Source organism: Melospiza georgiana, chromosome 3, assembly GCF_028018845.1.
Source record: "Melospiza georgiana isolate bMelGeo1 chromosome 3, bMelGeo1.pri, whole genome shotgun sequence".
Lineage (NCBI taxonomy): Eukaryota > Metazoa > Chordata > Aves > Passeriformes > Passerellidae > Melospiza > Melospiza georgiana.
This window is the reverse complement of record NC_080432.1, coordinates 26,572,643-26,589,200: the sequence shown is the minus strand read 5'-3', so window position 1 is coordinate 26,589,200 and position 16,558 is coordinate 26,572,643. Positions and strand designations below refer to the sequence as shown.

General features: G+C 43.8%; 1 protein-coding gene across 4 annotated transcripts in view; it reads left to right on the top strand.

The window, feature by feature from the left end:
• The window catches only part of PELI1 (pellino E3 ubiquitin protein ligase 1), a 46,468-nt gene extending 32,734 nt beyond the window's left edge, over window positions 1–13,734 (top strand). For all 4 annotated transcript variants that reach the window (XM_058020940.1, XM_058020939.1, XM_058020941.1 and 1 more), the window contains 6 exons: window positions 1,889–2,030; window positions 2,273–2,402; window positions 3,928–4,029; window positions 6,004–6,201; window positions 6,315–6,503; window positions 7,456–13,734. In XM_058020940.1, the coding sequence (XP_057876923.1) occupies window positions 1,960–2,030; window positions 2,273–2,402; window positions 3,928–4,029; window positions 6,004–6,201; window positions 6,315–6,503; window positions 7,456–8,022 (1,257 nt within the window). In that variant the 5' untranslated portion in view covers window positions 1,889–1,959 and the 3' untranslated portion in view covers window positions 8,023–13,734. The remainder of the gene's footprint in view (window positions 1–1,888; window positions 2,031–2,272; window positions 2,403–3,927; window positions 4,030–6,003; window positions 6,202–6,314; window positions 6,504–7,455) is intronic.
• Window positions 13,735–16,558: the final 2,824 nt, after the last annotated feature.

Here is a 16,558-nt window from a genome sequence, read left to right as displayed (position 1 = left end):
AGAAAATTGTGAACACAGTTAATGTTGTGGGGCTCTCTTTATCAAATGGGGCAATGTCCACTTCAATGTATTGTGACTACTGTCATCATTTAAGGTCACATTTTCATGGGATAAGTTTGCTTTAATGTCTTCATTTTAGAATTCTAAAGAATTCTAGAATTCAAACCTACAACAGTGAGTAACCTCACAATCCCAGGGGAGTTACTGCTGCACTTGGGTCAGCAATCCATAAGGGCTTTGAGCAAACTCTATTCCTTGACTCTCTCAGTCAACAGTGAGCAGTGCCAGTGCCTGTTCCTGTGGGACAGAGGGAGACTGCTGGAGCAGCAAAATGCACTTTCAGCACCAGCTGAGTGATGGCTACCCTGAGGCATGAGCAGGACAGCTGCTGAGTGAAAGTGCTCGCTGCTTCCCAGGCAGCAGAGAGAGCTTGGTGTCACTGTTCTGGAGATGGGACAGAGACACTTCACAGCAGTGTTGAGCAAATCAGGTTTGTGCAATGCACTCATCTCCCAGTGGGTCAGGGTACTGTTGTGGTTATATTGTGTGTGCTAGCCACAAAGACAGGCTGCAGTTAACTTGTTTCAAGCACTATGAAATCTCCAACACTGTGAGCTGATTGCAGATGGCAATCAACGTATGCATGCTGAATAGGAACTTGTAGATTTGAGAAAACATGTTGAAAGCCAAGCTTCTCTGTGCAGGAGCAAAGACTGGGAGAGATAAGGTCAGCAAAGGGATCTTTGCATGAGCTCCTGAACAAATGTGAACAGGCTGTCAAGCACTGCCACATCTTTGTCTCAGTTCTTGCCACATAACATGGGCATAGATAATATCTGCATGATGACATCTTTTCTGCTAACAGCCGTGGTCTAGTCAAGGTAGAAGAAAGTGGAGATACAGCACTGTAGTTGTGATCAAAGTTGATGACAGGATTCAAAAAGTGCTGTGTGGGTCAAAAAGTGCATTTGCACAGAAGGCAGAATGTTAACCATCAGTGCTAAAAAAGATTAGCAGCTCTTTGAGTTGGTATGAAAACTTACCTGGAAGGACCAAGGGAATGTTCCTATTTCTGTTAAAGAAAGCCTCAAACGGGCTCTCATCAGCTTTATTCTTTATCAAGCAAGTGCTCTGCTGGGTAGGCTTTCTCTGGAGGAAGGTCAGAGATGAGCTGCACAGGTCAAAAGTGTCTGGAAATGCTACTAATGAGAAGCTGTAAAAAATACAATATGAAACTGTTCCTCAAAGCAGAAGTCTGAGTAACAAATGCACTTCAGGACTGTTTTCATTAGGAGTTACATGGAATTCCCTCAGGAAACCTCCTTCAAACAGATGTTTATATCACTTCTGGCTCTGGCTAAACATGAGCAATCACAATACATATCCTAAACTTTTATGGCAGGCTTTTAATCAAATTGTCATACAACTTCCTTCCATCTACAAATGCAGAAACTTCTTAGAAAGCTCTGAATTAGACACTTCACATGAAAACTTCTGCTAATGGGTTGGTCTTGCTTTGTGGGTTTGTATTTTTTTTCTTTAAATTTAATGCTTATCTGGCTCTATTTCTCAACAGCTGAATGAAATATAATAAATGAAGCTGTGTATCATTTATTCTAAAAACTGACATGGAGGAAAACAAGTGTGGATGTTTTAAGGCCATAGTGGAATTTTCTAAATGCATTTTTTTTGTGATCTTGCAATTCTTCAAGGCAATTCAACCTTAATTCATGTGGTTTTATATATGTGTTTTTAAAAATTATTTCAGGCAAAGTCAGGACATGGAAAACACAAAATATTGTACCTACAGTATCATATTGGTGTGCAAGTGTGTGTTATTGGAGTAGAATATTTTCTCTTACACTTAATTTTGGTTTTATTTTAACAGGAAATAATGAACAAAGTGTGCCACAACTCTTGATCAGCGACCTGAAGTTTGAGAAGTCTTTAGCTAAGCTCATGTTTTCTCCTGATCAAGAAAATCATCCATCCAAAGCACCAGTCAAATATGGTGAATTGATCGTACTGGGGTAAGTGTATGTGTGTAAGAGTCTGAGGGTTTTCTATGCTGTAATCCTGTGGACATGTTTCAGTACTGTGTTAATCAATTCTTGGATTTAAATGTGATTAATTGAAAATCTGTAATTAGTAACACTATACTAATTGAGAATACTTGGTGCTTAGAATGAAAGTTCTTGTGGGTCCGTATCTCATGAGAAACTAAGTAATACAGGAATGATGGACTTTGTTCTTTTTCTGTGCTTTTTGGCAGGTACAATGGGTCTCTCCCAAATGGAGATAGAGGGAGAAGGAAAAGTAGGTTTGCTTTATTTAAAAGGCCCAAGGCAAATGGGGTGAAACCCAGCACTGTGCACATTGCCTGTACCCCTCAAGCAGCAAAGGTAAGCTCCATTTCTCCCCTCAAGTCTGTCTGATTTCTCCTTGTGCCATATAAAGAGCTGTTAGGAAATGGTTTAAACAGCATAAATATCTGGTTGTGAAAAGAATGGTTTGTGTTTATCCAAAGTTTTTTAGTACCTCTCAGGTTAGCAAGAAACAATTCAGTAAAGAAGATGGAGTACATAGTCCTTGCTATAGCCAGGGAAAAAAAATTAGTTTTGAAACATGAATGTTCTGGGCACAGGCTAGTCAGCTGTTCTAGACTTTGTGGTTTTGTACTCACTCTGCTTTAGGACTAACTTTGCTCCACATGAAGCTGACTTTTAAATTATCCTTGCCAAAACTCCACATGCACTTGGTGCTCCATCAGTGGGTAGGAGTTCCCCAGGGGTCAGCACAGGTGGGTTTTGCAGGGTGTGTTTCATAGGGCTTGTAATCAGAGTTCCCACTAAGAAGCAGAAAAGGAAGGGCTTAGGCCCTGAAGTTGAACTGTATTTCAACAGTGTATGCCAAAACTAATACATCATAGCTAAGGTATTACCATGAAATATTGTGGCTGTTCAAGTGTGTGTGCAATTGTGTTCAATAACTAATGGAGCATTTCTACTAAACAATGGAATTTGAGGATGCTTAGTGGTTGTTTAGAAACTGCCAGTGACAAGATCAGGCCTTTAAACAAACACAGTAGTGTTAAGTGCTTGACTCCCAGAACACCTTGACACTTAAGGATCTTGACCTTAAATTCAGGGAATGGTATAAAGTATTCTGAAATCAGAAGCATTTTTTCTACCAAAATTCTTGTTGTAGAACTACATTCATAATAGATCTATAAAAAGAACATTTATTTTTGTAAATTCTTTATGGTCTGGTAAGTGCTGTTTAGCAGCACTTTTAGAAGTGTTGTTTAGTTCCTTAGTAGGTAATTGCAGAATGAACATCTAGACTAACCAACTGAAACCTTTGCTACAATTCTGCAACCTATGTTGAGTTTCTCCATTTTACCCTATTTACTGCCACTTTATCTATGTATCATAAATCGGTCATTACTGATTTTAGTATTAACTCAAATCCTGGTTTTAGAATGAAGTCCTGAGTGAAGTCCTCGCTTTGCTGTTGGCCAAATTCACTCTGAGATGGCCATGAAGGTGTTACATTAAGTTTTAGCCTTTGCATTTGGTTGGTTTGTCCTTTTGTGTTCAGGCCAGTGTTGCTTTAACACAAAACATGACTAATAATATGCCCTGGTTATGTTTATTTAGTTGCAGCATGTGGTGAAGAGACCAGTTTGGTCTGTTGCTGAATCAATCCTGCAGCTTTTTTTTAGTGGCCAAGACTGGGTTTTGTGAAGTTTAACTTTAGGTGTGTCATTAACAACCGTCTGCCCTAATTTCTTAATTAGTAGAAGAGGCTGATGTTATATATATATATATATATATATATATATGTGTGTGTGTATTGTCTGCTTTGCTGCTCTATTCTGTAGAATTACTGTGCACTGGTTCAGTAACATTTGGCATTTTTCCATAGGCAATAAGTAATAAGGACCAACACAGCATATCTTACACTTTGTCTCGGGCCCAGACTGTAGTAGTTGAATATACTCATGACAGCAACACAGATATGTTCCAGGTACGTGAAGTAAATGTGTTCTCATTTTTGGTAGTTCCAAACAAGGCATCCTCTCAGCAGGCTTTTTCTCTCTGACCCAAAAGTTTGTGTGTCAGTTTCTGCACTCACAATTCAGAGCAATTTAATTCAGTTCATTCCCAAGGCCATCCTGTGAACAAGGCTGTGTGTCTGTACATCTCTTTTAAAAGACTTGGGCAAAGGTGAAAGTTGGGGGATTTTGTGACTAATGCACAAGATTATGGTTTTGCCTTTGCTGGCCTGCAAGTCATATAATCTGTTTCCTAGTCCCTCCTTGCAAAATGAAGAATAAAGGGCACCTTTCTCTTCAAGAACTTAGAACTTTGCTTCTGGCATTTACAAAGGGATTTGGGATCAGCCAGTTGGAGACAGGGTAGAAGAAATACAATGTGGAAACACAGGAAAGCTTTTGGCACAACTAATATGAAAAATACTCTGAACTTTTTAAAGCAAACCCAGAAATGTCTAAAGTACTGGGAGATGTGAAGAGAGGAGCCTTCAGTGCTGATGCTGGCAGTTCAAAACAACTTTGCTGCAGTTCCTGTGTGTATGAGAAGGGGCCACAAACACATCTGCAGCTGTGGTGTGCCCTCATATCTTTTAATTGTTTCCTGTTTTTCTCAAACGGAAGGGGTTTGTTTTGGGGTTCTTTTTAATGTGGGCTTTGTTCTCTCTGATTCCCAGACTGTGATCTTGTGTAGTTTTTTCCCCCTCGTTGTTGCCACTAGTTTACAGCAAGGAGTTTTGCTGTCACAGCATTTAGCTGTGACGCCACTGCAGGATCTAAGGAGGTGGGAGGTGTTGGGAAGTGGTGGAGGAAGCTGCTTTGCAACTGCAAATACAACGAGAGCAAAAGGACTGTAATGAAATCACTGCAGCATAAGCTATTGTTTGTGTGAGTGTTCTCTCTTCAGGCATGCTCTGGCATGTGTGCTGCTCTGAAATTGCCCCTGGCAGTCCCTGTGTATTCATGGGTTATCCTGCCTAGGAAGCAGTAGAAAAATAGATTCTGACAAAGCAGTTTTAGTCTCATGAAAGCACTCCAGCCCTCAACAAAAAGTACCTCAAGCTTTTGGGTCTCTTGCTCAGCAGTTAATCAGTCTTTATATAATCACCTATTTTCAAAGAGCCTGAGAGCTCTGGAAATGAGTGAGTAGTGGTGTGTAAGAGGGCTTTAAACCCAGCTATATGGATGTTTGGGAAAGGGTTATTACTTTTCCTCTTTGTGACGAAAGATGAGTTGACTGGAAAAGCAGGGATACCTGTGCAGTTTCACCAAGCTCAGTGCAGTTGTGTGGGACTGCAAGACTCACGGTTCCCTGCAGCCAGAAAAGGAGATGCAGCTACCAGCAAAACCTGATTGTAGTCAGACATTCCATTCTTGTGTTCCGAGTGTGTAAATGTAGCCCCTCTCTGCCACAACCACCTGGTGCCTGGTCTTTGACAAAAGGTTTGCTGCTTCTCAGTGCCCACCAGAGCTGAAGAGACAGCTCACATAATCTGATTTTCATACATCTATATCTTGACTTAGTCTGGCACTGTTCAGAGTGTTCTGGGCATACTAAGTGACTGCATGTCACTGTTCTTCCCTCTAACTGCTGTTCCCTGGCTCTTTTGGTGCTCCTGCAGCTGGTCTGCCTGACCTGAGTGTAACCTCTGTGATAAAAAGGCCTTCAATGGGAAATCATCTCAGAACTGACTTAATAGCATCATTTTATTTCTCCTTCCTTCATTTGACTGTACCCAGCTTTCACAATAACTTTGATCATTTGGAGGCAGAAAAATTCATCAATTCAGATGAGGCTTTAGAAACCTATATTGATAGACTGGTGGACAGGAATGCTTTAAACTGTAATGTAATGATTTTTGTATCATTGCTTTTACTTACTTTGAATTTGAATAGTCCTAGACCCAAAGACAAACTTCTGACCAGTTTTTTTTTCAATGCTTTTCCAGATTGGTCGGTCAACAGAGAGCCCTATAGACTTTGTAGTAACAGATACAGTTCCTGGGAGTCAGAGTAATTCAGATACACAGTCTGTGCAGAGCACAATATCAAGGTTTGCCTGCAGGATCATATGTGAACGTAACCCTCCATTTACAGCAAGAATATATGCAGCAGGATTTGACTCCTCAAAAAACATTTTTCTTGGGGTAAGGGAATTCTCTTTCTTTTTTCCACTGAAAGTTCATTGCACACTTATTTTTTAAAAATAATTCATAGCTCCAGCCAAATCAAGGGTGCTCATTGATGTGATTTCTTTTAGGAGAAAGCTGCAAAGTGGAAGACATCCGATGGGCAAATGGATGGACTAACAACAAATGGAGTTCTTGTTATGCATCCTCGTAATGGATTCACAGAAGACTCCAAGCCAGGGGTGTGGAGAGAGATTTCTGTGTGTGGGAATGTGTTCAGCCTCCGTGAAACCAGATCAGCTCAACAGAGGGGGAAAATGGTGAGAGCAGTGACCAATGTTTTATGCAACCTGTTTAAAATGGTGCCGCCATTAGGGGTATAGTTTGTGCATAGAGCTGGAATCTGCTGGAATTCCATGTAGCTGTCACCCCTGCAATTAGTTACACTGCCTCTTATGTGTTTGTCTGGGTGCACAAAGGTGTCTTGATCAACATGAATAACTGAGTTTATCTGCAAACTAGTACTTAATTGCACATCTAGGCTGCTCTCCTAAACTGAGTTTCCAGTCTACTCTGTATTTCTGCAAGCTCTCTTGCACATTCTACAAGTATTTTCCCAATTCTCCCTTGTTAGTTTATGCTTTTGCCACTTTTCCTTTTTAAAAGAATGGTGAAAAATAGATATAATTTTATTGGATATTCATTTCCATGTTGGCATTTGGAGTTTTCCCTCTTCTTTTGTTTGCAAAGCATCGGTGATATTTCCAGGAGATATTTGGGTTCAGTATGGCTTGGGATGTTTCAGCAAAAAGAAATGCTACATTGAACATTTTAAACAGCATGTTTAGCTAGGAGTGCTGATGGGAGGAGAGGAAAGCCATGTGTAAAGGGGTGTTTTAGGAGAAGTCTAAAACATGATGGAGGACTAAAACAGTCTTTTGGTAGTCCCTGAGGCATTTCAAGTAACATAGTTAAGAGTGCTATAGGGATGGAATAGAGAGTTGTTAAGATGGGAGAGGAGCTTTTCTTGACTCAGTGTGGTCTCTTTTAATGCACACTTTAATCTCTAAAGATGTTAGGGTGGGGTTTTTCCAAAAAAAGGAGGGCAGAGAGAAGCTGATTCTGGGCACTCTATGGATGTCTTGTGGACACAGTCAGAAGCTGCTTGAAACTTTGATGGGTCTTCCAGGCAGATTAGTGTTGTGGAAGTGCACATTGTTACACTTCAGAGCCCCTGAGGTGACGGCTGTCCGTGTCTGTGTCCCTGTGCAGGTTGAGAATGAGACGAACCAGCTGCAGGACGGCTCCCTGATCGACCTGTGCGGGGCGACGCTGCTGTGGCGCACGGCCGAGGGGCTGGCGCGCACGCCCACCGTCAAGCACCTGGAGGCTCTGAGGCAGGAGATCAACGCAGCCAGGCCCCAGTGCCCCGTGGGCTTCAACACCCTGGCCTTCCCCAGCATGAAGAGAAAAGATGTTGTGGACGAGAAGCAGCCGTGGGTGTACCTGAACTGCGGCCACGTGCACGGCTACCACAACTGGGGGAACAAAGAGGAGAGGGACGGCAAGGACCGCGAGTGCCCCATGTGCCGCTCCGTCGGCCCCTACGTGCCGCTGTGGCTCGGCTGTGAGGCGGGATTTTACGTGGATGCCGGACCTCCCACGCATGCGTTCAGCCCCTGTGGACACGTGTGCTCAGAAAAGACAACTGCATATTGGTCCCAAATTCCTCTTCCTCACGGTACTCACACTTTTCACGCAGCCTGTCCCTTCTGTGCGCATCAGCTGGCTGGTGAGCAGGGTTACATCAGGCTCATTTTCCAAGGGCCTCTCGACTAACACAGGTGTTCCCAAGGACTGCAGTAAACTGATAAGCTAAGCGATTCCCATTTTTAAACCAACTGTTTTTCGTATTCTCTGGGCTTTGCTGGTTTGCATTAAGATGAAGAATTTTTTGGTTTTTTTGTTACAACAGCTAAATCCCTCTTTATTGTGAAAAGTCTGGAAATAGAAGAAATGGGGGGAGAATGGGGAGACCTCCTGCTTTTTTTGGTTAATAACTACTTCTGAAGAGGTGATGGAAGTGTTGTAGAGTGAACTTCAATGCCTTCAGTTTAATGGTTTTTGAATCACATGCCCACAGTGTTTGAAAGGTGTTTCATTCTTTTTGTATATGGAGGGTAAATAGTTCAAAGAACATTAGTTTACAGCTTGGATGCAAACATTGTAAAATATAACATGTATATTAACTCTTTTCTATTTATCTTTATTATTGAAAATATTTAGAATGTTTAGAGAGTAGCATGGTCATAGTGTGTTACATCCAGCAATTGGATGTGTAGAGTAGTTCTGGATGGAGAAGAACGTGGGATGAAAATGGTAGAAAAATCTTTTAATCTAAAATACTGAGTTCTTAGAATAGTTAAAATGCTTTTTAAACAAAGCTAATGCAAATTATGATGGCATAAAATTGTGCTTTAACTGTGTTGAAAGGTAGCTAAGGAGGACTCCTTGAACTGTCTTTTTGGTAGGACTGTACTTAAGATCTGGTTATGAGGAGAATATTTACCAGACTCTTTGAATATGCAACTTAGTCTAGATTAAGGATTTTTTTCTCCCTTCACGCTAACACTTCTCTTTATTTAGCATTAGTGACATTTGTGAGGGTTTTTCCAATGTTAAACACGAACAGATCAGAAAGATGAGGCTTGTTCTGTTCCTTGCTGTTTGGGGGTGGGGACAGGGCAGAGGTGGATGCACCTGGGCATGTGTGTGGGGAGCAGTTTGTGACTTGGCCACAGTCCCAGCCTGGGAGGGGTTTGTCAGCTGGATGCTCAGCAGCCTTTCACCTGCTGCCTGGCGGGGGGCCTCAGGCCTGGCCTTTGCCCCTCTGCCAGGTGCAGATGCTCATCTGGGCCACAGGTGGAACACAGGTGGAGCCTGGTAGCCAGGGCAGGTGTCCCTGCATCCTTGGCAGCTGGGCACAGCTGGCAGTCTGTTGGGAGAGCTGGGGCTGGGCTGGGCTCAGACCCTCTCTGTGAGATGCTGCTGTGGGCTCTGCTTACTCTGGTCTCTGCTCTCCTCTTCCTCCCCCTCCTTCCCCTCTGGATCCACCAGAAAAGACCAGTGTACTACATGCAGCTCTGCTGCCAGCCCACTTTGCTTCATGGCAACCTGACCTTTTTAGCATTGATTTGAGCTTTTTTGGCCAGCTTCGTACATTTTTTTCAAATATGTACTGTATAATTGACAGTAAGAAAATTTCTGTACTTTATAGCAAAGCTTTTGCTTTTGTTTTTCTTTGAAGCTCTTCTAAAATTTTCTTTGTTTAAAGAGACCTGTGTTGCTTAGATGTCATGAATTATTTACTTTGACTGTCAATTATTTCTCCATTTTTAAAAAGAAATGATATATATTGTTTGGTTCACTCAGGAAATGCATGTGTCAGGAAACCTGTACTATAAGTTCAGTTAGCTGTCATGTACAAGTAACTGCTGTTACTCCCTTTCCCTAGAAATATAACTGATTTTGACATTTTCCAGATTATATGCATTAAGTCATGAAACTTATGCAGCAAGAAATCCCTGTATTGTAGTTGTTCTAATCATCTTATTCAAACTATAGTATACTGTAGTTTTAATTTTTATTTGCAAATTAATTTATTTAAACTACGTGAGTAAACACTTTTCAAAAACAGAAATTCTGGGATCGTGGCTTTGTTTTCAAGAGATGGGAAAGGGCTGGAGATGGCCCTTCTGTTGTCACCTCAGGTGTCCCTCTGTTCTGCACATATGGATTAAGAGCACAGAGAAGCAGCAGCTGTAAAGACTTTGGATGTTTTCCCTGGTAATGGCTTTGAATGGCTCCTTTCAGATGTGTCCCCTCCATGTGTTTTATATTTAACTCTGTGTTAAAGGTGAGATTGCTGTTTAAATGACACACTTAAATGAGTAAGTTACAGATACCGAAATGTAAGCAAAAACTGAACTAAATTTTAAAATGACAAAGAGCTCTTGATTGTGTCTTCCACAAAATCTAATTGAAATTTCTCTGGTCCTGATCTTGTTGACTACAGGAACATGAAAAACCAGAAAAGAACACGATGAAAGCTACAAAGCAGTATGAGTAACACAGAGCTGAACTGTGAGCACAGATGGAGCACGGGATGGTAGGAGGAATATGGGAAGTGCTCTTGGAGGCCCAGCTGGAGGCAGAGCCAGGGGTGCACTTGGGTACAGGCACACCTAACTGCAGAGGGGAGGAAGAGAGGGTCATGCCCAACGTGCAGCCCTTGTTAAAGCCCTACCCCATTTAAATTGGTACATTATGCTTACACTGTACTTCTCTACCCCACTCCTCATCCCCCCCCCAAAAAAAACATCCCAGACAAAGGTATCTGAGCAGAACTGGCTGTGTCTCTGGGAAGTGTTAGGCTAAGGTCACTTTTCAGTCTGCCCCACTTTCTGCCTGGTTTGTACTTTTCTTCACCCAAGTTGGACTTGTTTAATCCCATTTTTAGAAGGGTGGAACAGGGACATTCAAACACTTGAGACAGGGAAATCCCACTGTCAAAGGCAGAATAGCAATGGTTGAGTAGTTTGAAGAGCAAGTTCCATCACCAACAACAGCATCTCTAACTCTGGTACCCTGTTTGAGTACCCCCAGGCTTCTGTTCTTTGATAAATGATTGCAGTAGTCCTCTGTAAATGGTAAAGTGAATTTCAGATTAAAAGTATTCAAACAGATGACTGAAGCACTCTGAACTTTAAGGCCAATCCTTTTGAACAAATTTTGTGCTGCAAGAGGTGGCACCTTGCTGGTTTTAAGACAATCGCAGCTCCACTTGTGACAGCCTAAAGCAGCCCTTTGCAGCCCCAAGATGAGATTTGTGGCCTTCACCTGCTTTTAAAGGTTTGCTGGACTGGCAAGAAGCAATGGTGATGCAAACAGCAGGGAATCAATGGGAAAATTAAGTGTGGATACTTTTCTAGCCTTAAAGTTCAGAGAAGCTCTGCAGAAGTGCCTTTGGATATGAGCAGCCAGTTTTCTGGTTTGTGTGTGGCTGCCCTGATCTGGGCAGTGCAATGTGTAAAGTAGGTGATTTAATGAACTAATTTGCCTTTCAGCTGTAGGAGATTGCATGGATTTAACACTGCCAGAAAGCAGCAGCTGGCTAGTGAAACCCTTTTTTTTGTTTTTTTTGTTTTTTTCCCAAAGCAGAAGTGGGGCAGCACAGGGTGCTGGCAGGAGGGCAGGAGCATACACAGGGAGGTTGCTGTGGCTTTCCTGGGGAGAATGGAGTGCTCTGGTTGCTTTGCTGACCTGGCCACTGGGATGGAGCAGCCCCAGGAGTGCCTGGTGTGGCCTTGAGCAGTGTGGTGCAGGCTGGGGATGAGGCCTTCCCATCCCAGCTGTGCTGGGCTTGTTACACCTGCAGCAGTGAGCCTGGTCTTCTGGAAAGTTAAACATGAAGTCACCTCAGGAGACTCCTGTGTTGGAAGGTGCTCTGCAAATCCCATAATGATCCTGCCATGACATGCTTGATCTCCTCCTGAAGTGACACTTTCCAGACTCAATTCTAAAAATACATTTCCAGTTTTGCAATATAAATCTACCCTGGTGCCTACAGCTACTTGCATGCTGTCTTTCAGCCTGGATTAGGCCTGGTTGCTGTTGAATTAGACCAGATTTCGTGGTCCTTGTCTTGGCTCATCCCTTTCTGTAAAAACACTGGTAGAGCTCGTCTATTTTTAATTGTAGCACTTGGCTTTAACATAAGGGCTGTGATCATCCTAGAAATGCAGTTTCTAAGGCTCCTTGTGACTGTGGCAGATCACTTTTACCCGCAGTGTTGTGCATACTGTAAAGAAGACCTGGGAAAGCATCTCTGCAGGAGCTGTGATGGTTCCTGTGACTTGGACCAGGGGCTCCTTGGCAAGTGTGGCCTCTGCAGGGGCAGCAGCAGTCCTGCCCCTCCCCAGGTGCTGCTTTCAGGGCAGCAGCAGGAGCTCAGGCTCCTGTTTCCTCCAGGAGAACAGCTCTACATCACTGTGCTGTTGGGAGGCAGTATCCTCCTGTTCCTCCTTATGTATTCCAGTGGGGAAACACCAGTGGGTGCTACTGCAGCAAGAGCAGCCAGCACCTTCAGCTCTGCTGATTCTTGGTCTGGTTCCATATCTGAAAGCAAAAGGGGCAGATTTAAAGAGCAGACAAAATGGGCTTTTATTCCCTGAAGGCTCAGGTGCCTCTGTGAGAGCAGCCTTGCCAAACCCAGCCTCTGGGAACTGCAGCAGGACCTGTGGCCTCGCACACATGAGGCTGGGATCAGTGCAGCCTTAGGGAATGGCATTAGCTGTAAAGCCCAGTGCCTGAATCTTTATGTTCCTGCCTTGGACCCCCCTGAGCTGCAGCTGCCCATGCTCCCTGTGCCTCCCAGCCCTGGCAATGCAGCCATTCCTCAGTCTCAGTGAGCAGGTGCCTGCAGAAGCAGGTCCTGCTTGGCTTGCCCAGCCCAAGCCCTTGTGGGGTCAGGAATGCATTGCCTGGGGCTGCATTCCTCGAGGCTGAGCTCCAGGGAAGATGAGTAACCAGAGGCAAAGTGCCAGCTCTGGCAGGCAGGAGCTCCCTGCCCACTCGCTGCCACTCTTGGGTTTGTTGCTCTTGTGCCCAGCTCCCAGTTCTTGTCCCACTGTCCCTCTTGCAGGGCTGGCAGGAGGGATGGGATCCAGCACCAGCATCACTGTTTGCTGGCTGTGGTGTTTGCCTGGCTCTCACATGTTTGTGGCAGCAGCAAAGCACCAGCAAATCCTGGGTTCTGCCAGCCCTGCAGACAGCCCATTGCTCCAGTGCAGGGGGCTGAGATATTTCATGGGAGGAGTACAAATGACCTCAAGATCAACTCAAAGAAGGACTTTGCTGGTGCAAAGACAACTTCTCTGCAATTTGGCAATACCTGCAATATTGTAATGATTTTATTTTGATTTAGGACCGCTAAACAGCTCTGAGTCAGGAGTAAATTAATAATTTGCTCTGACTTCCTTCCTCCCCCTTGTCTACATCTGTAGTACCAGTTCTGTGCTGAGATGGCCATTGGAGATCTGCTGCCTTCCAGAAAAACAATGAGAGTGGAGTTCTTTGGAGTTCAAACACATGCCAGGATGGTCTATTTTTCCTTTTTGTAGTGGAAAGGTCTCCTGAAAAGCCTTCCCCTTTTCCAGCCCTGGCATGGCACATGGACTCCTGAGGATACCCTGTGAGTGCTGCATGGAGTGTGAGCAGCACAGAGAGAGGAAGGAGGACATGGTAGTTCATGTTGTCAGTCAGATTTAAGTGTGGTTAAATAGTTAAGCCAGTAGGAAAAGCCTTTTTATGTTTGTTTTCTTTGCTACTCACTCCCAAAATTACCTGTCTGCTTATTTATACAATTGTCTTGACCCTTATATTTGTTTCAGTTTCAACACCCCCTGAAGAAGGAAAAAATTAATTTCACTTTTCTCTGCAAATATTTTATCTGAAAGTTTCTAAGTCGTGTTGCTTGTGATCATGCCTTTCCTTATGTGATTCTATTAAAATATGTGAATTTTAATGCATCGGACTATGTTGGTTGGACCCAGGACCTGCAAAATGTATTTTGAGGTTTTTTTGGTCACCTAGTTTTCAGCCTAGATAGGGTTTCCCTTCTGTCTGTCCTGAAAAGTGCTGGAAAACGAGCTGGTCAAGGATGAGGGAAGAGCAATGGCTTTCCTGGGATCTTGGGAAACGCTGTGGGCTGAAGGGATCCACTTCTTTCCCTGGCTCATGCTCAGATTCCAAGGGCCTCCCAGCTCTCTGTAAAATAACTTTTTAATAAAACCATCTTACACTTGGGATCTACCCATCATTCCCTTTGGTTGGCTGCAGTTTCAGAGCTGGATGAACATGAAGCCTTCAGTGCTTCCATATCTACATCTCTCCAAAATAATATTTTTAGCAGATCCCAGAAGATTTGAAACAAAACAAATGCATGCAGCAATATTCTAAACTTGCCTGGATGCAAAGCTAAAAACTGCAGCTTGCTGTCATGTGCTTGATGAAAGGAATTGAGTCAACTCATCCTTTCCAAAAATCCCATGCTTGCTTTTTTTTTTTTTTTTTTTTTCCTCTGTTGTGTGGGAGGAGGAGAGAATTAGTTATTCAGTGGAATGAGGACAATTAAAAGCAAATGCAGCTTCCAGGGATGCCATCATCTGTTCAGTGTGCCCTGAGCAACACAGAGGTAGCCTGGCTTCTTAATTGGCCCCTTTCCCTTCTGTCTTGTGCTTCCCATTGGCACAGGGCTGGCAGTTTCCAAAGTCCCCATAGGACTGTGATGCAGGTGTGCCCATTCCTGCTTTGCCTGGACAATCCCCTGAGTTGTGACCTCAGAGGGGCTGGAAGGCTCTAAACTGCCATGGATTCAGAGGTGATGATTGAGGCAGCTCTCCTGCCCAGCCTGCCTTTCCCTGGAGTGTTGCTCTGTAGTGGGGCCATGTCCATGGATCCAGGTCCATTTGTCCATGGATTCCAGGCCAGGATGGAGCTGTGGTGTCACCTTTGACCATTGCTGCCTGAGATGGGTCACAGGGATCTGGGCCTCCCCACAGCCTGTGGACACAGTGACCACCAGGACACAGCTGGGCCCAGGCTCTGCACAGCAAAGCTGTTCAAGTAGCTTGCTTCACTTCTGAAGGGGAGCTAAAGCAATCAGCAGGCCTTTAAATGCCACCTAACTACCCAGGGCATGGATGTTTAATGCTTTTTCACTTATTCACATTAAAAGTGGATCCAGAGCAGCTTTCCTGAGGAGGCAGGATCAGCAGTGCCAATGACCTCAGCTCCCCCATTGCTCCAGGGGCTTTCAGTGTTACTCAGCGATTTTTGCCAGCGTCACTCGTTATCACGTGGAAATCTCACTCCACCTGTTCTGGAGCAGGAGCAGCAGAAGGTGTGTTCAGGCACCTTTGGGCAATGATGAATCATGCTCATGGCAAACTCCTTGGCAGCTCCTGCCTGCTGGCTGCCAGGGAAAGCTGTCACCAGAGCAGGCTCAATGACTACACAAATGTGGGGTTTGCCTGGAGCCTGTGCCAGCCCTAAAGCCCCCAAACAACAACCCATCCCCTCGGGCCCTACACCAGTATTGCCAAATACACATTATTCATACAGTGGAGGGTTTTTCATACCACAGAGGCCTGGGATTAGTGTTCCTCACAACAACATAAATATATTTGTAGCCCATGTGTGTCTGCATTTTGTTATACTTTAAACTTCATAGGCTAATGGTTAATAAAGCCAGGCTCTATTTATGGTTCTGCAGCAAAGAATATGTTGAATAGTATGCAAAAGGTTTAGGATCTGCTGGCTCCAAGCAAATCTTTCAGACTGTAATTTAGGGGCTCATTCACGGAATACAAGGTATAAAAGTGGTAGTATGAGGTTGGCTCCCCCAGGGCACAGCCAAGAAAGAAGAGCAGCTGTAGGAGTCCCCAGGATGGGGCATACTCAACCCGCCTTTGCTCTTGATACTCAAAAAAATCAGGGTGTCTGGAGCTCCTGTACTATTTAAAAGGGAAAAAAAAAACCCCAAACAAACAACAACCATGAATAAGAGTTCCCAGGTTACATCAAACAACTTTTTTGCAAGTTTGAGATGCAAGTTTCTTTGCACCAGCTGATTTAAAAATATGTTGTTCATTGTGTAACTAGAGATCCATGCAATGTCCTCTCCTCCATTTGTCTGCCCTGTGGCAGGGTGGTTCTACCCAAATACTTCTTCCAAGTGTTTAACATCCTTACTCTTTCAAAATCTGCAGTAATGACTCCACCATGTCTCCAAGCAGCCGGGCCCATGGCTCAGTTATAGAACTTATAAACTCAGATCTACTTGAAAACTGTGGAACCCATAAACTTGTATCTACTAAAGTAAACTGAAGGGCAAGTTGGGACTAAATATCTACCTCCTGTTTGGGATTTGCTTTCTTAAAGAAAAAGAAACAACTCAAAGCAAAACTTTCATATTTCAGGCACTTCTGCAGAGTTTGGAAATAAAGCAAAAAAGCAACTTCCTGCAAAATGCATAGATTGGCACCTTCCCCTGCGTGACACCGAATAAATTTGTCCAACAAATAGACCTGGAAGGAAAAAAAAGAGGAAAGGTGCCTACAAAGCTGTAAACCCCTGATATTCATTTTATTAAATTTTAATGAGGCTCTATTAATAATGAATGCAGCCAGGAAGATGGGAGAAGAGCAGTGGAATGGCCTTGAGATTCCTCGTTAGCCAGATTTCTCTACAGAGCTGGGAAAGAAGAGGGCAGCTGGAAGCAGCAGTCTGCAGCAGGCTCTTTGGGCTGCCTACA